The sequence below is a fragment of the Somniosus microcephalus genome, chromosome 22, assembly GCF_052327205.1.
Source record: "Somniosus microcephalus isolate GS21.2 chromosome 22, FLI_Smic_1.0, whole genome shotgun sequence".
In the NCBI taxonomy this organism is placed as follows: Eukaryota; Metazoa; Chordata; class Chondrichthyes; order Squaliformes; family Somniosidae; genus Somniosus; species Somniosus microcephalus.
In genome coordinates, this window is record NC_141008.1 from 19,838,579 (window position 1) to 19,860,367 (window position 21,789).

At 49.2% G+C, this 21,789-nt stretch overlaps 1 protein-coding gene across 2 annotated transcripts in view; it reads right to left on the minus strand.

The window, feature by feature from the left end:
• Positions 1-344: 344 nt before the first annotated feature.
• The window catches only part of LOC147102083 (cytochrome P450 2D15-like), a 61,632-nt gene continuing 40,187 nt past the window's right edge, over positions 345-21,789 (minus strand). For both annotated transcript variants that reach the window (XM_085964255.1, XM_085964256.1), the window contains exons 4-9: positions 17,950-18,110; positions 12,592-12,765; positions 3,173-3,314; positions 2,503-2,690; positions 1,774-1,915; positions 345-1,340 (exon numbers count right to left, since the gene is read on the minus strand). In XM_085964255.1, coding sequence (XP_085820381.1) covers positions 1,159-1,340; positions 1,774-1,915; positions 2,503-2,690; positions 3,173-3,314; positions 12,592-12,765; positions 17,950-18,110 — 989 coding nt within the window. In that variant the 3' untranslated portion in view covers positions 345-1,158. The remainder of the gene's footprint in view (positions 1,341-1,773; positions 1,916-2,502; positions 2,691-3,172; positions 3,315-12,591; positions 12,766-17,949; positions 18,111-21,789) is intronic.

The following is a 21,789-nucleotide window of genomic DNA, read 5'->3' on the forward strand; positions in this document are numbered from 1 at the left end:
TCCATTTCGCCTGATGAAGCAGCAGTGCTCCGAAAGCTTGTGATTTCAAATAAAACTGTTGGACTATAACCTGGTGTTGTGTGACTTCTTACATAGGTGGAAGAAGTCGCGGGTTTGGGAGGTGCTGCCGAAGTAGCCTTGGCGAGTTGCTGCAGTGCATCTTGTAGATGGTACACACGGCATTCCGTTCTGTAATGTGTTTGTAATTAAATTTGTTCTGAGCAAAGCTACAATTTGAGCATGTTATGGGTTGAACTTTGAAAGTTTAGACGCTGATAGATCTGCTTTGTGTTTCCAGTATTTTCTATTTTTATTTAAGATACATGTTGGAGACATCATTACAATGTTGGTGCACCAATCCATTACACCTTTAGGGCTGCACATACTACACCCATTAAACAAACTGTACCAAGCGATACACAGATTTACATGACATTCAGAATAACTGGCCCAAACTAAACAATACGCAAAAGGATTTAAACAATTTTCTTTTTTGATAATTAACTAGATAAACAATTGGTAAAATTAGATCTGTCCTGTTGGTGTAAGTTTAAATCTGTAAATTAATGAAGACATTGACAGAAAGACTGAGAAGAAATGGTGAGCATTCCAACAGACCTGAGCAGTTGCTCAATCGCTTTTGCTCTAATGGCCTTTGATATTAGAGCAAAAGGGACGATTGTGAATCACCAGAAGGAGAAATCAGACGGGGAGTAATTCCTGCTTCTGATTGGCTATTGCGTGTTTTGCACTATTGCTGAAGACCAACTTCACCCTCACTGTTGCGTAGCAACCAATCAGTGCAGAATATCTGGGCAACTTTTGCTGAAAACTCTTGCCCACTGTGATTTCAATGGGCTCAGGTGACCAATTTCACAAAAGATGCTTAACCATTAACAGGAGGAGGAGACTCTAATCTCGCCTCTCTGCCAGATGGTCTTGGCTAGATCAGAATTTAGATCCCAGAAGCAAGGGAGCCGTGCTCCAGTGCACCACTAGGCATGTTCCTGTGAAAGCTACACTCCATAACAAAATGCTACACTCCATAACGTTAGGATTTCATACTTAAGAGGACAGAAAAAAAATTAGTGAGTGGATCAGTTTCAAAATGGAGAAGATGCAACTCTCCTCGTCTCTGCTGGGCATCCCCCATACATCTTATCTGAGTTTAACACACAGTCGATAAGGAAGTGGATTAAGGGTAATTCCATATTTGGCTTCCGTGCAGCTTGGTCTTGGCTCGTTTTCCGGGAGAAGGAATGTGAAATGTTGGAGCATGGATGTGAAGAACAGGAAGAGTTCGGTCTTTGCCAGCTGCTCCCCCAAGCACACGCGATGACCTGCAGGGTGAGGAGCGAGAGTAGTTAGTGCCTGCGGGAGAGAGGTCGGAGGGTCACTGCGGGGTCGCACTCATCGAACCGCAACTGGTTTCTCACACAGTCTTAAATTCCATGACCGTTCTGGCAGCGTCCAACCACATCGTAATCTCTCACAGAATCACAGTCACTTCCAACCTTGTTCAAAGTTAAGTAAATGTTATTCTATTTAATTTTATTCAATTAATATAAAATGTACTCTTTAGAAACTGGGTTAAACAAAAGGGGCTTTGAGAGCTGACAAATTTAGATCTTAACTTATGGAATTTTATACATCCTCTTTGAGGTCCAGGAGCAGACTAAGACCCCCACTTCTACACAGAGATGTGGTGAGACCTCCATTAATTCACAGCTACATATTTTGATACATGTAAAAATCCCTTGAATTCTACATCACCTGCGGAGAATGGGAGGAAGGCGTCTGGTTTCACAAACTTCCCCTCCGAGTTAAGGAAGTGACCTGGATTAAACTGGTGTGGAGTCGACCAAAAGTTTTCATCAAACAAGGCGGAGGAAATGTTTGGATAGATCATTGTTCCCTATAAGTCATTTAAAGACACGCATTAGCCAAGAATATATTTGTAATAGACCGTCAGAGCAATAAGGAGGAGCCCACCACTTGTTACCTTGTATTCTGACCGTTCCCTCTAGATTGAGGACCATAACTCGTAACTAGTCCCAGATGCTTGTCTCCCCATCACAGACAAATGGCATCTAAACTACTCCCACCCCCTCCCCCCCGCCATACACCGAGAAACCTCTGTTCATCACCACATCTACCTGTTCCCTGCAGTCCATCAGCAATGCCATGGGAGATCTACTACTGTAGTATAAGAAAAAACAACAGAGGCCTCCTCCTGTCAGGAGCTGCTCACTGACTGACTTACAGGCACATCTAACATATCAATGGTATCTGTTTTAGAGAAACTCGGCTCTTTAAGATATAGGGAGCAGATCTGTTAACTAGAATCTTCATATTTCCTAATAATGAGGGCTCACTACAGCAGTGAACGCCTTGAGAAAATCCACAATTATAATTGAGTAGGAGTTGTGCTTTCAGAGACAGACAGGTCTTGGGGGTGGAGTGGTGGGGGGCTGTATACCCAAGATTAATTCCAGACTGTACCTTAGGGATTGTGAATCCCATCACCTCCGTATCTCTGTATGTTTGATGAGGAAGTGAAATTGGAACAATATTTCCAAAGCGTTGGATTTCATGGATAACAGCATTAGTGTACGGCATGTTCTCACGGTCTTCCAACATTGGCTTTCTCTCCTTCCCAACTACTCTCTCAATCTCTTCATGGACTTTAGCTGCAGAAGCAAAAACAGAACAACTCCTGAGGATCAGTTGAAAGAAAGAACTTGCATTTATATAGCACCTTTCACAACCTCGAGATGTCCCAAAGAGTTTCACAGCCAATAAGGTACTTTTTTGAAGTGTAATCACAGCAGGAAGTACTGCAGCACATTCCTGCACAGCAAGATCCCACAAACATCAATGAGATAAGTGATCAGATCATCTGTTTTAGGGAATAGCAAATAGAGGATTCAAAACCTGTCTTACTGAATATAGGATCATTCCATTCAGGGCTGTAGGCAGAAAATGAACAATTTGTAACCTTACTTCCAAATGAACTTTTCCTCCTCCTACAAGTCATTCCAGTAATCTTCTTTGCTCGCCCGCATTTGACCCCTCCATCTTAGTTCACAATGACATCTTCCGCCTCCCCTCTTCCACAGTCCATAACGGCATCTATCACCCAGCCAGGTATAGGAAGCCTATCTATACTTACACTGAAGCTCTGGATGTAGCACCATGAAGAGCAGGGCCCAGCGCAGGGTGGTGGAGGTGGTCTCTGTACCTGCGACAAAGAGGTCAATAATCGTCCCTATCAAATTGGATTCCAGGAAACTTGTCTTGGGATCGTGCTTCATCTAAAATCAGTTAAAAAAAGAAATCCGTGATAATATATGGAATCATAGATAGAATCATAGAATGAGACAGAACAGAGAGACAGACAGAGGCCATTTGGCCAATCATGCTTGTGCCCTGGACACACTGACTCCAGTTCCCCTGGACACACTGACTCCAGTTCCCCTGGACACACTGACTCCAGTTCCCCTGGACACACTGACTCCAGTTCCCCTGGACACACTGACTCCAGTTCCCCTGGACACACTGACTCCAGTTCCCCTGGACACACTGACTCCAGTTCCCCTGGACACACTGACTCCAGTTCCCCTGGACACACTGACTCCAGTTCCCCTGGACACACTGACTCCAGTTCCCCTGGACACACTGACTCCAGTTCCTCGAGACAAACTGACTCCAGTTCCTCTGGACACACTGACTACAGTTCCCCTGGACACATTGACTCCAGTTCCACTGGACACACTGCCTCCAGTTCCCCTGGACACACTGACTCCAGTTCCCCTGGACACACTGACTCCAGTTCCCCTGGACACACTGACTCCAGTTCCCCTGGATACACTGATTCCAGTTCCCCTGGACACACTGACACCAGTTCCCCTGGACACACTGACTCCAGTTCCCCTGGACACACTCACTCCAGTTCCCCAGGACACATTGACTCCAGTTCCCCTGGACACACTGACTCCAGTTCCCCTGGACACACTGACTCCAGTTCCCCTGGACACACTGACACCAGTTCCCCTGGACACACTGACACCAGTTCCCCTGGACACACTGACTCCAGTTTCCCAGGACAAACTGACACCAGTTCACCTGGACACACTGACTCCAGTTCCCCTGGACACATTGACTCCAGTTCCCCTGGACACATTGACTCCAGTTCCCCTGGACACACTCACTCCAGTTCCCCTGGACACACTGACTCCAGTTCCCCTGGACACACTGAATCCAGTTCCCCTGGACACACTGACTCCAGTTCCCCTGGACACACTGACTCCAGTTCCCCTGGACACACTGACACCAGTTCCCCTGGACACACTGACTCCAGTTCCCCTGGACACACTGACACCAGTTCCCCTGGACACACTGACTCCAGTTCCGCTGGACACACTGTCTCCAGTTGCCCTGGACACACAGACTCCAGTTCCCCTGGACACACTGACTCCAGTTCCCCTGGACACACTGACTCCAGTTCCCCTACACACACTGACTCCAGTTCCCCTGGACACACTGACTCCAGTTTCCCTGGACACACTGACTCCAGTTCCGCTGGACACACTGACTCCAGTTCCCCTGGACACACTGACTCCAGTTCCCCTGGACACACTGACTCCAGTTCCCCTGGACACACTGACACCTGTTCCCTGGACACACTGACACCAGTTCCCCTGGACACACTGTCTCCAGTTCCCCTGGACACAATGACTCCAGTTCCCCTGGACACACTGACTCCAGTTCCCATGACACACTGACTCCAGTTCCCCTGGACACACTGACTCCAGTTCCCCTGGACACACAGACTCCAGTTCCCCTGGACACACTGACTCCAGTTCCCCTGGACACACTGACTCCAGTTCCCCATGACACACTGACTCCAGTTCCCCTGGACACACTGACTCCAGTTCCCCTGGACACACTGACTCCAGTTCCCCTGGACACACTGGCCTAGAAATTCAGTTGCGTTCGCCAGCCGTTAGCGCCATAAGAGGTGTAGATTTCGAGCGCTAGGCACTTTGCGCCCGGGCGCAGAGCGATCTGCGCCTACGCCCAACTTCAGTTGACATTTTGCGCCGGCGCAAAGTGTTTGCATGCGCTCAGCTGCGCGCGCACCTTATGACGTCATTTCGTCGTGCAACGCCGTTTGTGCGCCCCAAAGCGGAACTTCAGTGGCGCCCGCCCAATGTGGGCGTGGCGCTGCTTAGAACTGTGAAGTGGAATGCAGCAGAGGCCCTGCGGGCCTCGGGGAGCGCTAATTAAAGAGCACTTAGACTGAGGTATAAAGGCCAGCCATTTTGCTGCAATGACTTTAGTGCTTTGGATTTCTGGACAGAGACCAAGGAACAGACCTTACTGATTTGGGACAACATAGGAGAGGTATTTTTGGCTCCTGGCCAGAGCTTGGAAATTTGACTCATTGTGATTTGACTGTTTGCAAGTATATTATGGGGGCTGCATGGGGTTCCAACCCTCAGTTCCAGCATTATGTGCGAAGGGCTCGCAGACGCTGTGTGAGAGGGGCAGCCATGCCTAGATGCAGAGGGGCCATCAGGCGTCAGCAACGTAGGCCTTACCCACTCAGGGAATACCGGCAGCAGGTGTCCTATCTCACCATGACTGCCGCGCATTGTGTGAAGAGGCTGCGCTTCAGAAGGGAGGTGGTTGCAGAGATCTGCCAGCTGCTTCACAGAGACCTGCGTCCACAGCTGATGTGCAGGACGTCTCTGTCGGTGGAAGTGAAGGTCACGGTGGCTCTGAACTTTTATGCAAGCGGCTCCTTCCAAGCCGCTGCTGGGGACATAGCGAACATCTCCCAGTTCGCCGTGCATCGCTGCATCCGGCAGGTCACCGATGCCCTTTTCGCAAGGAGACACCAATTCATCTCCTTCCCCATGACCCTAGAGAGGCAGGAGCAGCGTGCAGTCGGATTTGCCAGGATCGCCGACTTCCCCATGGTGCAGGGCGCCATTGACTGCACGCATGTGGCTATGCGGGCACCTATCGACAATGCCGAGGATTACCGCAACCGGAAGGGCTACCATTCCCTCAATGTACAGCTGGTGTGTGACCACAGGCAGCGCATCCTAGCTGTCAATGCCCGCTTTCCAGGAAGCAGCCACGATGCATTTATCCTGCGCCAGACTACTGTGGCTGACATGTTCCAGGCACAGCCTCCCCAAAGGGGATGGCTTATCGGGGACAAGGGCTACCCTTTGTGTACATGGCTCATGACCCCGCTCCGCGCGCCCAGGACCCCTGCTGAGGAGGCATACAACGAAAGCCATCAAGCCACAAGGAACATCATAGAGCAAACGATTGGCGTCCTCAAGCAACGGTTCCGCTGCCTGGATCATTCCGGCGGATCTCTACAGTATTCGCCGGATAGAGTCTCCCAGTTCATCGTCGTTTGCTGCATGCTGCACAACCTGGCTATCCGCAGGACTCAGGCACTGCCACCTCACGTTGGACCACCACCTCAGGAGGAGGAGCAGGAGGAGCATGAGGAGGAGGAGGAGGAGGAGGAGGAGTACCAGCCCAGGAGGGAGCCACAAGATCCAAGGGCCGTCCGCCGGCGGCTTATTGAACGACACTTCTAGGCCCCCTGTCAGGGAATGGCTTGTGGCAATGAACGCACCAAAATGCAGCCGCTCCGCAAGCCCTCAGCCGGTTAACGCAACAACCACTTGAAACATGACACATGGACAAGCTGAATAAATAAAAAGCTTCATTTAACAAACTCAGGGCCCTTCCCACATGAAACACAAAAACAGACAAGACCCCCAAAAAACAGTCAAAAACATATCTCACTCCCACAACCTGGGGAGCAATAACAAAACTTGTCCATCCAATTGGCCTTCATCCTCGGCCTTACCAAGACAAACCCCCCCCATACAGAACACAAACACCCCCCATCTAAAAAAACATTTGCCATCATCTTCGGCCTTACCAAAATAAACCCCCGCCATACAGAACACAAACACCCCCATATAAAAAAACATTTGGCAGCACACTCTACTTGGTGTGCCGAGAGGGCGAGTCCTTGTGCAGGCTTCTCCGGCCCCTGCCCGACCTGCTGCTCCGCCTCAACCTGGGCCCTGTGGGTGTTGCAAGGCTGGGGGAAGGCTCCTGAGGGGCACAAAGCGTGACGGCAGATGCCTTTGGGGGTCGGCCTAGACGAGGTCCGGCCCTGGAGGGGCCGGCTGCTGACTGCTGCAGCTGTGGCTGGGCAGCATCAGTCTCTCCAGCAGCTCGTCGCAGCTTTGCTGGGGGAGTGGCAGTGGCGGCTGCAGCAATGGGGGCAAGCTGGCTGATGGCAGGCGCTCGCTGGTCGCCAGAGACACTGGCACTCGGCCGGGCTGGCACTGCAGCAAGCGCAGCAATCTGGTGAAGGCCAGACCGCTGTGCTGCAGCAGCGCGGCGGGTGCCCTGGCGATGCGTCCGTGACACAGCGAGTGTGGCAGAAGTGAGTGCCCGTACTGCCCTGGTCTGTGCCCGCATCAGACCAGCCAGTGTCTGCACGGCACCACTCATGAACTCTCGACTCGCGTCCTGTGCTGCCGCGAGTTGTTCGACACCCCTGGCCTGTGAGTCCCCGAAATCGGCCACACTATGAGCCAGGGACTCAATGGCCTGAGGCAACTGTCCCACAACCCCCATGAACTCGGTGTGGCGCCGCTCCGAATCCGCGGACATTTGATCAAGGAGGCGCACCTCCTGGGCGAGGACCGTCTCCGGACTGGAGGCCGGACTCTCCCTCTGGGGAGAAGGCCGCCGAGCTGGCCGACCCTTCCCGCGTGGCTGGACGCCACTGGGCCCAGCAACTGCCCTCCCCTGCAACACTTCCCCCCTCTGGGGAGAAGGCAGCCGTGCTGCCCGACCCTTCCCGCGTGGCTGGACGCCACTGGGCCCAACAACTGCCCTCCCCTGCAACACTTCCCCCCTCTGGGGAGAAGGCAGCCGTGCTGCCCGACCCTTCCCGCGTGGCTGGACGCCACTGGGCCCAGCAACTGCCCTCCCCTGCAACACTTCCCCCCTCTGGGGAGAAGGCAGCCGTGCTGCCCGACCCTTCCCGCGTGGCTGGACGCCACTGGGCACAGGAGCTACACCCCCCTGCAACACTTCCCCCTGGCTCTCCTCCAGGCAAGACGTGTCCCCTCCATTGCCATCCCCTGGCGCGGATGAGGGTTCCCCCGATGTGCCACCTTCCTCTTGGTCCTCGTCGTCCTCCTCTTCCGAGGGACTGACACTCGCAGCTTCAGGGACCTCCTCCTCACCAGCTGAAAGCAGGAAGGCGCAAGAGTAGCTTTAGAGTGAGGACAGGGCATCAGCGAGGGAGGCATGAGTGGTGGCATTATGCGCATTGGTGGGACAGTGGCAAAGGATGTAGATCTGAAGCGCAAGGGGAACGAGAGAGGTCCAAACGGTCATGTCCTTACCATTGGGGCCCAGCACAGGGTCGGCATCTCCAATAGCAACGGGGCCAATCTCCCGGGCACGCATGAGTCGAGCCACGCGCTCCTCCAGGTCACTGAGCTCCTGGAACTGGACACGGCCTCCCCCGGTGACAGTCCGGCTCTTCAGATTCTGCGCCAGCTTGGCCTGCAAGAGAAAGGACGGCCTCTAAGTACAGTGTGGTGCCCTGTTGTTGTGTGCACTGCCTCCCATGGTCGAATAGCTTGGCCAGTGTGGTGCCCTGTTGTTGTGTGCACTGCCTCCCATGGTCGAATAGCTTGGCCAGTGTGTCAAGTGCAGAAAGTGCTACTGATGATCATGCCAGTGCCATAGCTGCTGGAGGAGGGCTGGCCATTAGGCCTTTGAGGTCCCTTTGCCCATAATGTGAGGTGCACATGCAAGGATGAGGAGGACACTGGAAAGGGTACTCACCCTGACCAACCGAGTGAGGTCATTGAACTTCTTGCGGCATTGGTCACCAGTCCTGGGGACATCGCTGTTGGCTGTGACCCTCTGGGCGATTTCCCTCCAGGCTCTCCTGTACAGCCTCTTGGGAGCCTTCTTGCCACTGTCCGGGCACAAGATATCTCTTTTCTTCTCCAAACCCCTAAGCAGCACCCTCAAAGCATGCTCTGAGAAGTGCTGCGCTCGTTCACGGGCCTTCTGTATGGCTTCAGGTGCTATTTGGGTCCAGCAGCAGTGTTCAGGCCTAGCTGGAGGGCTCCACTATCCAGGGCGTGGCAGCAGACCAAGTCGATCCTTCCCCCTTTAAGAGCTGGCCGGCGTCAGGGTGTCTGCTGTCAATCAAAACATGACCGCACCTGCGCTGCGCCCGGCCTCGGCGTTATCACTCTGCACCGCCGGCTTAGCGCCTAAAGATAGGGGTGCAACGCCAGTTTCAGCGCTCGCCCAAACTCCTTGGCCAAAGCTACTGAATATCGGCGAAGTGGCCTCCACTTTCCGGCGGGCGCTAACTTTAGCGCCCGCCCGACTTTACCGCCCCAAAAGTGGCTATACTGAATTTCTAGGCCTCTGACTCCAGTTCCCCTGGACACACTGGCACCAGTTCACCTGGGCTAAGCTGTTAGTTATTCTCAACCAGGGCAAAAACTGCCGTCAGTAAAGTAAGTAGGAGAAAAATCACTCCTGTTCACTGTCCTCCTTATATGGGCTGGATTTTCTGAATGGGAAGCTTTTGGAGGTGCGACTGCTGCTTGCCAGGTCTCAGTCCCGCCTCTATCAGCTTCTGGCCAACCAGTGGGAATTTTCCCTGATTGACCTTGTTAACCCGCCCGGTGGGCTCAGCAGGCCAATTAGGGGGAAGTCAGTGACAGAGCACGTCAACGTCGGACGTGCCATCTGTCAAGAACTTTTGAAAGAAGAAATGTCATCGTTTGACAGCTCTGTCAAACACTGACATTCTGTGTAGTTTGATGAGTCCTTGTGTTCAGGGCTCATCAAACCTTTCTACTTTGCAGAAATTAGCTGGCTGTTGGATCGGAGGATGCAACAGCCAGTCTCTGATCTCTACAATGGAGATGCTGGGGACTCCGGCTCCACAGCGGCTGAAGGCTGCAGGTAGAAACAAAGGGAAGTTAACATTTTCTAACACTTTGCACTCAGTTTACATACTTACCACTCCACACTTGCATCCATCACTCACCTCTACATCGCACTTTCAGACCCCCCCGACCCCCGCAGACATGCAACTCATCTCCTACACCTCGATGGGTTTCCCCCAGGTCGGGAAGCCCACACTTCAGAACGGAAAATGGGGATAATCCTATTTTCTGCCTGTTAACTACCTGTTGTCGGGCAGTTAATAGGCTTTAATCCCTTCCTGCCTCCAAGGAGACAGGACCCGGGGCAGGGCGGCTGCCCGCCTCCTGGCAAGAGGGCATGGAGATGGGTTGGAGGCGGGTTTGCCACCTGCACCCAAATTCTGGAACTTTCCCAGCGGTCCCGCCTCCTCGGGGCTGAGAAAATCCAGCCCTATGTGTCCATTAAGTGAGCACATGACCAGCCCTGGCTGTGATACCTCCCCATGGTGAAACAACCTGGCAACACCCATAGCCTGAGCATCATTACAAAAAATGGCCACTTGAACAAAGTATACAGAACACTGCATTTATACAGTGCCTTTCATGGATTAAAGCCACAAGTGCTTTGCAGAAGCAAAAATCACCAGACACTGAGAAGTGGGGAGAACGACTAGGGATGGGGCCAAAAATAAGATTAAAGTGGTCGATTTTGAGGAGGCCAACCATGGGACCATGTCCAAGGATGAGACACTGCCTACATAAGAGGAGGAAAGAAAAGAGAAGAAAATTGGAAGCAAAACAAAATACAAAATAAAATGTGAGAGTGTTGAACACAAGTATAAATGTGGATGATATAAGGGTTCGGCACTTTGATGCTTCAACCGGACCCACGGATGGTTGGAGACGTGATTGTACCTGCATTACCCCACATGGTGAGTTCCTGGTTTCAGAGTGGAGCGCAAACACATCTCCACAGGGAGAGAGAGAGGAGGAACTGCTAAGGGAGTCACCTCAGGATGATCATAGTATTAAAGAATCTTACAGCACAGAAGGAGGCCATTCATTCCATCGTGCCTGTGCCGGCTCTTTGATGGAGCTCTCCAATTACATCGAATTACATAGAATGTACTGCACTGAAACAGGCCATGGGCCCAGCCAGTCCATGCTGACGTTTATGCTCCACACGAGCCTCCTCCTATCCTTCCTCATCTAAATCTATTAGCATAACCCTCTATTCCCTTTTCCCTCGCATGCTTATCTAGCTTCCCATTAAATGCATCTATTCTCTTCGCCCTGTGGTAGCGAGTTCCACTCCCTGTGGCGAGTTCCTCATTCTCACCAGTCACTGGGTAAAGAAGTTTATTCTGAATTACCTATTTGATTTCTTGGTGACTATCTTATGTTGATGGCCTCTAGTTTTGCTCTTCCCCACAAGTGGAAATATTCTTTCTGTGTCTATTCTATCAAAACTTTTCAATATTTTAAGGATCTATATTAGGTCACCCCTCAGCCTTCTCTTTTCAAGAGAAAAGAGGCCCAGCCTGTTCATCCTTTCCTGATAGGTATAACCTCGCAGTTCTGTTATAATTACACCCTCTCCAGTGCCTCTATATTTCCTTTTATAATATGGTGACCAGAACTGTACGCAGTACTCCAAGTGTGGTCTAACTAAGGTTCGATACAAGTTTAGTATAACTTCACTACTTTTCAATTCTATCCCTTTAGAAATAAACCCTAGTGCTTGGTTTGCTTTTTTTATGGCCTTATTAACCTGCGTCGTTACTTTTAGTGATTTATGTATTTGTATTCCGAGATCCCTTTACTCCTCTACCCCATTTAGATTCTTATTTTCCAAGTAATATGTGACCTCCTTATTTTTCTGACCAAAATGTAATGCCTCACATTTATCTGCGTTGAAATTAATTTGCCAATTATATGCCCATTCTGGAAGTTTATTAATGCCTTCTTGTAGTTTGTTGCAGTCCTCCGCGGTATTGACTATCTCCCACCACCCCCCTCCAAATTTGGTGTCATCCGTAAATTTAGAAATTCTGTTTTTGATTCCAAAGTCTAAATCGTTAATCTAAATTGTGACCAGTGGTCCCAGCACTGATCCTTGTGGGACCCCGCTTCCCACCTTCGGGCACACTGTATAGCTACACTTTACCCCGACTCTCTGCTTTCCATCTCGCAGCCAGCTAGCTATCCATAGTCCCCACTCCCCGACTCTTTCCCCATAGCCCTGCAATTTTCTTTCTTTCTAAGTATATATCCAAATTCCTTTTGAAAGTTTGATGCTATGTAACTACCAATAGCTAGTTCAAGAGCACCAATAGGCCTCATGGGGAGGGAATGTCTACTGGCTGTTAAAAGGGGGATCAGAGGAGGCAGAAAATATCTTCAAAACAGGGAAGTGGAGGCCTAACAACAAATGCAAAGAATACTGCCTGTAATATGCTCCAATTACATTCTCCTTCTCTGCTAAGAAGGCAGTACTCATTACAAAAAGAGGATTTAAAACACATACATACAACACTGCCTGTAATATGCTCCAGGATCCATTACATACCTTCTCCTTCTCTGCCATGAAAGCATCAATGAAGTCCCTGGGCTCATTTGGATTGTATAATTCTTTATGCTCGGTGATTATTTCCTGTATAAAGTGTATGATTTTCTCTTGATTTTCAAATATCTTATTGTGTGGACCGGGGAAGTGACGAATAAAGGGCAACGCATTCAACAGCTGCAACAAACACAGGGTTTGAAATTAAATGCATTCGTTTACACTTTTCTGATTCTGCTGAAAATGGTGAACACAGACATTCATCCCATTATATTTACAATGAACCCAGCACAAAGAGGAATTATTTCCCCTGTCATCTAAATCTGGTATCTTAGCAAATAATAATATCAACTGTGTCAGTCACTATCTCTGTTAATCCACATCGAATTCCAATGAGTTTGCTTATAAACATAATCCTCAGACATCCGTGTTGGTTTGGCTTGACTGCCTTTGCTGTGATTAGGGGGATATTTTAATATTTTCTAAATTCAGTGAAAAAGTAGACATAAATTACACCTATTGTTCCATTAAAATGACCAAACTGAGGAAAGTATTTCTCGATGCTGTAGAATTACTGCCCTTAGAATAGACTCCAATATTTTTCCCAGTGTCACCATAATTCCCAGGATAAGCCCATGATTCCCAGGCTCATAAAGTATTTCTGACGATTTTACAGATTGTGAGCTAGATTTCCTTCCGGCTCATCGCCCATTTCGGATTAAAATCGGAGATGCGCAAGAGGACAGATTTGGAGCAGCACAGAGATCTTGGAGGGCTGGAGGAGGCTACAGAGATAGGGAGGTGCAAGGCCATGGAGGGATTAGAAATCCAGGATGGGAATTTTAAAATCAAGTCCTTGCCGGACTGGGAGCCAATGTAGGTCAGCGAACACAGGGGTGATGGGTGAACGGGACTTGGTGCAAGTTAGGACATGGGCAGCAGAGTTTTGAATGACCTCCAGATTACGGTGGGTGGAATGTGGGAGGCCGGCCTGGAGCGCATTGGAAGTGTTGGACAATCTGCAGGCCAAAGATGTATCAAGTAGGTGACTGATATCTTCAGTGCCTGCATTAATAACTTCACTACTTTTCCCAATGGAAAACTGGGAACAATAAAAAAGAGGGCGTTGCAGTTTTTTCAAATAGCCTCAAAGTCTAGAGCAGTAATAATGGCCACCCATGTGGCGCTATATGCTCCTGTACAAATGGTGGTGCATTCAGGTGCCACATGGGCAATCACTCCATCCATGTGCAGCTTGGCAGTGGCCATCAGGGCAGGATTATGCAGGTGAATTCCCTTTCCCCAGGCAGCAGTCATATGCCTTTATTTTAACCTAATCCACCATCCCACTTTACTTGACCCACTAAGAAAAAGGCAAGGTTGGCTCCCTAGGAGACCAAGGCTGCCCTCTGGCGCCTAAGTTCATGACAACTCTAGGACAGCGGCATACACCTGCTGAGCACAGGTATAATGAGCTGCATGCATCCATCAGATCGTCATCAAACACACCATAAGAATGTTCAAGGAGTGCTTCAGATGTATAGACAGATGAAGCCTGCTGCATGCTCCTCAACTTTTATTTTATTCGTTCCTGGGATGCGGGCATCGCTGGCAAGGCCAGCATTTATTGCCCATCCCTAATTGCCCTTGAGAAGGTGATGGTGAACCGCCTTCTTGAACCGCTGCAGTCAGTGTGGTGAAGATACTCCCACAGTGCTGTTAGGGAGGGAGTTCCAGGATTTTGACCCAGCAACGACGAAGGAACGGCGATATATTTCCAAGTCAGGATGGTGTGTGACTTGGAGGGGAACTTGGAGGTGATGGTGTTCCCATGCGCCTGCTGCCCTTGTCCTTCTAGGTGGTAGAGGTCACGGGTTTGGGAGGTGCTGCCGAAGAAGCCTTGGCGAGTTGCTGCAGTGCATCTGGTAGATAGTATACGCTGAAGCCACGGTACGCCGGTGGTGGAGGGAGTGAATGTTTAAGGTGGTGGATGGGGTGCCAATCAAGCGGGTTGCTTTGTTCTGGATGGTGTCGAGCTTCTTGAGTGTTGTTGGAGCTGCACTTATCCAGGCAAGTGGAGAGTATTCCATCACAATCCTTACTGGTGCCTTGTAGATGGCGCAAAGGCTTTGGGGAGTCAGGAGGTGAGACACTCACCGCAGAATACCCAGCCTCTGACCTGCTCTTGTTGCCACAATATTTATGTGGCTGGTCCAATTAAGTTTCTGGTCAATAATGACCCCCAGGATGTTGATGGTGGGGCATTCAATGATGGTGATGCCATTGAATGTCAAGGTGAGCTGATTAGACTCTCGCTGGTTGGAGATAGTCATTGCCTCGCACTTTTGTGGCGCGAATGTTACTTGCCACTTATCAGCCAAAGCCTGAATGCCGTCCAGGTCTTGCTGCCTGCGGGCATGGACTGCTTCATTATCTGAGGAGTTGTGAATAGAACTGAACACTGTGTCATCAGCGAATATCTCCATTTCTGACCTTATGATGGAGGGAAGGTCATTGATGAAGCAGCTGAAAATGGTTGGGCCTAGGACACTGCCCTGAGGAACTCCTGCAGTGATGCCCTGGGGCTGAGATGATTGACCTCCAACCACCACAACCATCTTCCTTTGTGCTAGGTATGACTCCAGCCAATGGAGGGTTTTCCCCCTGATTCCCATTGACTTCAGTTTTACTAGGGCTCCTTGATGCCACACTCAGTCAAATGCTGCCTTGATGTCAAGGGCAGTCACTCTCACCTCAACTATGGAATTCAGCTCTTTTGTCCATGTTTGGACCAAGGCTGTAATGAGGGCTGGAGCCAGGTCCTGGCAGAACCCAAACTGAGCATCAGTAGCAGGTTATTGGTGAGTAAGTGCCGCTTGATAGCGCTGTCGATGACACCTTCCATCACTTTGCTGATGATTGAGAGTAGCCTGATGGGGCGGTAATTGGCCGGATTGGATTTGTCCTGCTTTTTGTGGACAGGACATACCTGGGCAGTTTCCCACATTGTTGGGTTGATGCCAGTGTTGTAGCTGCACTGGAACAGCTTGGCTAGAAGCGCGGCTAGTTCTGGAGCACAAGTCTTAAGCACAGCAGCCGAGCTGTTGTCGGGGCCCATAGCCTTTTCTGTATCCAGTGTGTTCAGCTGTTTCTTATAGTCCTGTGTTGGCACCTCATTTTTAGGTATGCCTGGTGCTGCTCCCAGCATGCTCTCCTGCACTCCTCATTGAACCAGTGTTGGTGACTTGATGGTGTTGGTTGAGTGAGGGATATGCCAGGGCATAAGGTTACAGATTGTGGTGGAATACAATTCTGCTGCTGCTGATGGCCCGCAGCGCCTCATGGATGCCCAGTTTGGAGTTGCTTGATCTGTTCTGAATCTATCCCATTTAGCACAGTGGTAGTGCCACACAACATGATGGAGGGTGCCCTCAGTGCGAAGATAGGACTTCGTCTCCACAAGGACTGTGCAATGGTCACTGCTACCAATGCTGTCATGGACAGATGCATCTGCGACAGTTAGATTGGTGAGGACGTGATCAAGTAGGTTTTACCCTCGTGTTGGTTCTCTCACCACCCGTCGCAGGTCCAGTCTGGCAGCTCTGTCCTTCAGAACTTGGCCAGCTCGGTCAGTAGTGGTGCTACCGATCCATTCTTGGTGATGGACATTGAAGTCCCCCACCCAGAGGACATTCTGTGCCCTTGCTACCCTCAGTGCTTCTTCCAAGTGATGTTCAACATGGAGGAGTACTGATTCAGGGAGGGCGGTAGGTGGTAATCAGCAGGAGGTTTCCTTGCCCATGCTCACACAGGACCACTGTACCAGTGCCTCTGGTGGGTCAGTTCTGTCGGTGGAAAGGACATACCCAGTGATGGTGATGGAGGAGTTTGGGGCATTGGCTGAAGGGTATGATTCTGTGAGTATGACTATGTCAGTCTGTGGGACAGCTCCCCCAATTTTGGCACAAGTCCCAAGATGTTAGAGAGGAGGACTTTGCAGGGACAACGAGTGTGGGTGTGCCATTGTCATGTCTGAAGCCGGATCCTAGGTCAATGCCGGGTGGTCCGTCCGGTGTTATTCTTATTATTGTTTTTCGTAGCAGTGTGTTACAACTGAATGGCTTGTTTGGCCATTTCAGAGAGGCAATTAAGAGCCAACCACATTGCTGTGGGTCTGGCGTCACATATAGGCCAGACCGGGTAAGGACGGCAGATTTCCTTTCCTGAAGGACATTAGTGAACCAGATGGGTTTTCACGACAATCCAATAGTTTCATGGTCACCATTACTGATACAAGCGGTTTATTCCAGATTTATTTAATTAAGTGAATTTAAATTCCCCAGCTGCTGTGTTAGGGTTTGAATTCATGTTTCTGGATCATTAGTCTGGGCCTTTGGATTACTAGTCCAGTAACATAACCATTATGCTACTGTCCCCGAATAAGACATCAATGTGGAGCTTCCAGAGAAGGAGGGCAACCACTAGGAGCAGGAAGACAACACAGGGGAGTAATTCCAGCTTAAAGGTACAACTGCGTATTTGCCAACAGCTGGAGCTGTATCATCGATGAGACTTTCTCTTACATACCCCATTGCTTATAAGTCCTCCTTATACCTTCACCACTGCCCTCAAATACACCTTCATCTATATTGTGCTCAGCTTCAGTTCAGCTGCCAAAGATACCTAGGGCTGAAATTCTGATTGGTTCATTCCATGGATGGAAGTGCGGTGGAGCGGACCGTAAGTGCAGCCAATTCTCACCCAGGAAAAATCTATGCTACACTGTATAAGCTCACATATGATGAGTGGTCACTTTGCTGAGGTAATGAAAGATGACCAGGGCCTGTGGAACCAACAAGAAGTCCAGAGAGGAGATGGTGGGGTAGAAAATTTGGTGGAAAACTTTGTGTAAATAAAAGTCAGGAAACGCATGCAGCTGATCACATGCAATTCTACAGAACTGGGCCACATCACTCTGTCTTGTCTTGTCTCGGTTGATCGGCATATGCTGTCTAGATGTACTCTTGTACTCTGCCAACTTTGTGAGGGGTGAGGTCACTGGGCAAGCGCAACAGTTACTAATTCAAATTCTTCAGTTGATGTTTAAATGTGTCTAGTGAGCTTGCTGTTCCTATTTCGTTATCTAACTAGTTCCAGTCGACGCTCGCCTTACCTGGAGGTCGCTCCAGGTCACTCATCGCCTGAACTCGAGGTCATCCCAGTGTTTCATCAAAACTCACTGTTCCACAGTTGAAGAATGTAACCCAACCTTGTCTTTGCATCATTTGAGCCTGACACTGATGTGCAGAACCCTACAATACCCACACCTTCTGCTACATTCATTGTCCAATGAATCTGCCTTACCTGACCCCAAAATGCACCTTCCAAGATAAAACTTTCTTCAATCATGTGTAAAAATCCCAAGAACTTTTTATCTTGATATTCAAAACGATCTCCAAAGATAATTGAACAGATAATATTTGAGGTCGCGCAGGTTATACGGAAATGTGCATCAAAAGGGAGACCTGAATAAAGAATAACAAATTATAATATTTTTCCAAGAGATGATCTAGTAACAGTACACATTTGAAACTCTTACTTGAACAGATTGTACCGAGGGATTTAGCAACTGACTGAAGGCTGGGTGTTCATTTAAGATTTAAAACTCTCCATCTGGCCTTTTCGAATCTGGCCACTGCTTCCCCTTTATGGGGCACCCAGGTTCTCCGTTTCCAGTCATTGCAGATCAACAAAGTAAACAGGATTCTCAGCTATGCAAACCCGACTATTCCAATTCTCTCCCAGCTGTCTTCCCAATTTCCACCATCCATAAACATGAGCTCATCCAAAACTCTGCTCTCCATATCTCTAACGCGCACCATTCACCCATTACCCCTGTGCTCACTGACCTGCCTCCCAGACCACCAACATCTCAATTTTAAAAATCTTAGCCATGTTCTAATCTCTCCTTGGCCTCACCCTTCCCTATCACTGTAACCTTCTCCAGCACTGCAACTCTCTGAGAACTCATCCTTCCTACAACTCTGGCCCCTTGGGCATCCCCCCACTTCCTTCGCCCCACCACTGGCAGCCGTGCCTCCAGCCGTCTCGGCCCTAAGCTCTGGAAATTCCTCCCACACCTCCTCACCTCAGCACCTCTCTCTCGTCCTTTAAGACGCTGCTTAAAACTTACCTCTTTGACCACGCATTTGATCACCAGTCCTAATGTCTTGAGATCCACGCTCAATGCCATGCGGCGCCACATGAACACTCTCGACCTCTCTGTTCAGCAGCACCAACGCACTCTGTGATAAAAATGATAACTTCCAGGAAGTTATGTCATCACTTCCTGTGAACTATGAACTATGAACTATGAACTGTGTACATACCTCACTTCCTGTCATATGTCACTTCCTGTTGGACTGGTATAAATACTGGTCTGTTCAGTATTGTAAGAGGCTTCTACCAGAGGCATGGTAAAGACCTCTCTTGTGTATATAGTGTGTTTATAAGTTACTTAAAGCTTACTTTAAAGTTACTTGATGGTAAGTCTCCTTTTTCTTACATCAATTTAAGTAACTTAATATTTACACTGACAAATACTAGACCTTCAGACAAACTCGGAAGTTAAGGATCCAGGGAACCACCCATCATGGAGAAAATCCTTAGACCTATTCGTCTGGACTTGGACCCGAATACACCAGCAGCTGGCAGGGTATGGAAGCATTGGTATCGTACTTTTGAGAATTTTCTGGATGAATGTAAAGCGGATGCTCCTGCTAAATTGAAGATACTTGTCAATTATGTGACCCCAAAAGTGTTCGAATATGTTGATGGATGGGATAATTACGAAGAGGTGATTCGGGCACTTAAGAAACTGTATGCGAAGACCCCAAATGAGGTCTATGCTAGACATCTACTGGCCACAGCCCGACAAGGGCCAGGGGAATCAATTGACGAATTCCTGCAAGAACTTCGCAGGCTCAGCGTAGATTGTAACTTTCAGGCAGCCTCAGCTGAGCTGTACCGCCAAGAAATGATTCGTGATGCTTTCATCTGCGGGATTGCCTCTCCATTTATACGCCAGCGTCTACTAGAAAGTAAAACACTTGAGCTACAAAGAGCTTTTGACCGAGCTTGTTCACTGGATTTGGCAAAGAGAAATGCAGACCTCTATCAGCTGCCCAGATCTCGATCTGCTGCTGTAGCTGCAACCAGACAATTCAAGCGGTCTCAGGTGAACCCTATCATGGGGGAATCTAATTCTGATGAAGAAGAGGAGGACGACCCCACTTTAGCAGCCTCTTGGCAATCTAGGAAGGAATGCTTCTTTTGTGGAGATGCTTTTCACCCTAGGAAAACCTGCCCTGCTCGCAATGCAATCTGCAGTTATTGCGGGAAAAAAGGACACTTTGCTAAAGTTTGCCTATCAAGGGCCTCTACGAGGGCCAATCCAGCTAAGGCCTACTGAACTGCCCCAATTAGGGCCTAACAAGATGCTCCAGCTAGGACCTATCAAGCTTCCTCTCGAGCTCTCTCCCGAAGAAGCACACCGAGAGTTTTAGCCACTCTCTGTGCAACGACACCAATTACAGCTGCTTGCCCACAGAACCTGTCTCATGCAGCCACAAAAATTTCAATTAAAGGGCATACCTTAGATGCCTTAATTGACTCAGGAAGTACTGATAGTTTCATTAAGGAACAGATTGTTGCGAAATTGAAACTACATGTCTTCCCATCGGACCAGGCAATTGCGATGGCCCAGTCATCACTTAATGCCAGAATCTCCGGCTTTTGTGTTGTTGATATGACACTTCATGGTCGTATGTATCCCTCCACCCGACTTTCGGTGCTCAAGGACTTATGTAGTGATCTCCTCTTAGGGCTGGACTTCCAAAAACAGCATAAGAAACTCACCATTGAGTTTGGTGGATCCAAACCCGGACTTACTATTTCTAATATACCGTCTAAATTACCATTTTGTGCATTATCAGCAGCTTCACTTGATGAACCCTCATTATTTGCCAGTATTCCGCCTCAATGCCAACCGATAATAACGAAATCGCGGCGCTTTAATCAGGAAGACCAATCTTTTATTGCGGCTGAAATCTCTCGACTTCTAGCAGAGGATATCATTGAACCATGTTCGTCGCCCTGGCGGGCTCAAATCGTCATTGTCAAGAACCCTCTAAAACCTCACAAACAGCGACTATGCATCGATTATTCGCAAACCATCAATCAATATACCGACTTGGACGCCTACCCATTGCCACGCATTGATGATATGGTTAATAAACTGGCCGAATACAAAGTGTTCTCAACTTACGATTTAAAAAGTGCCTATCATCAGTTACCCTTGAAGGTCTCAGATAAGCAGTACACAGCCTTTGAGGCTAATGGACGGCTGTACCAATTTCGTCGCCTCCCATTCAGGGTTACTAATGGAGTGGCTGTCTTTCAACGGGCAATGGATGGCCTGGTTAAGCAGGAAAACCTAAGGGACACTTTTCCCTATCTTGATAACATTACCATTGCAGGTCACGATCAACAGGAACACGACTCCAACCTCCAAAAATTTCGGGATGCCCTCCATTGCCGTAATTTGACCCTGAATGAATCCAAATCTGTTGAGTCGCAACCGACCATCAACATCCTTGGCTACTGCGTAGGCAATGGTATCATTAAGCCAGGCCCAGAAAGACTTCGCCCGCTCCAAGAGCTCCCGTCACCTAAGAATCCGGCTTCTTTACGTCGGGCTCTCGGTCTGTTTGCATACTACGCTAAATGGATTCCTCATTTTTCGGACAAAATCCAACCCTTGCTGCATGCTAGATCATTTCCACTGGGAACAGCGGCTGTTGCAGCCTTTAACCTTCTCAAAAAACAGTTGGAGAAAGCGGCTCTTCACTCCATTGATGAGAATCTCCCTTTCGTGGTTGAATGTGATGCCTCGGAGGTGGCGATCTCGGCTACTCTGAATCAGGAAGGTCGTCCTGTAGCATTTATGTCCAGGACCTTACAAGGTGCCGAGCTACATTATCCTCCGGTTGAGAAAGAAGCCACAGCCATCATAGAGGCAGTACGGAAGTGGAACCATTTTCTAGCTCGCCAGCACTTTACATTGATCACGGACCAACGATCAGTCGCCTTCATGCTCGATAATCGAAAACGAACCAAAATTAAGAATAATAAAATACAACTTTG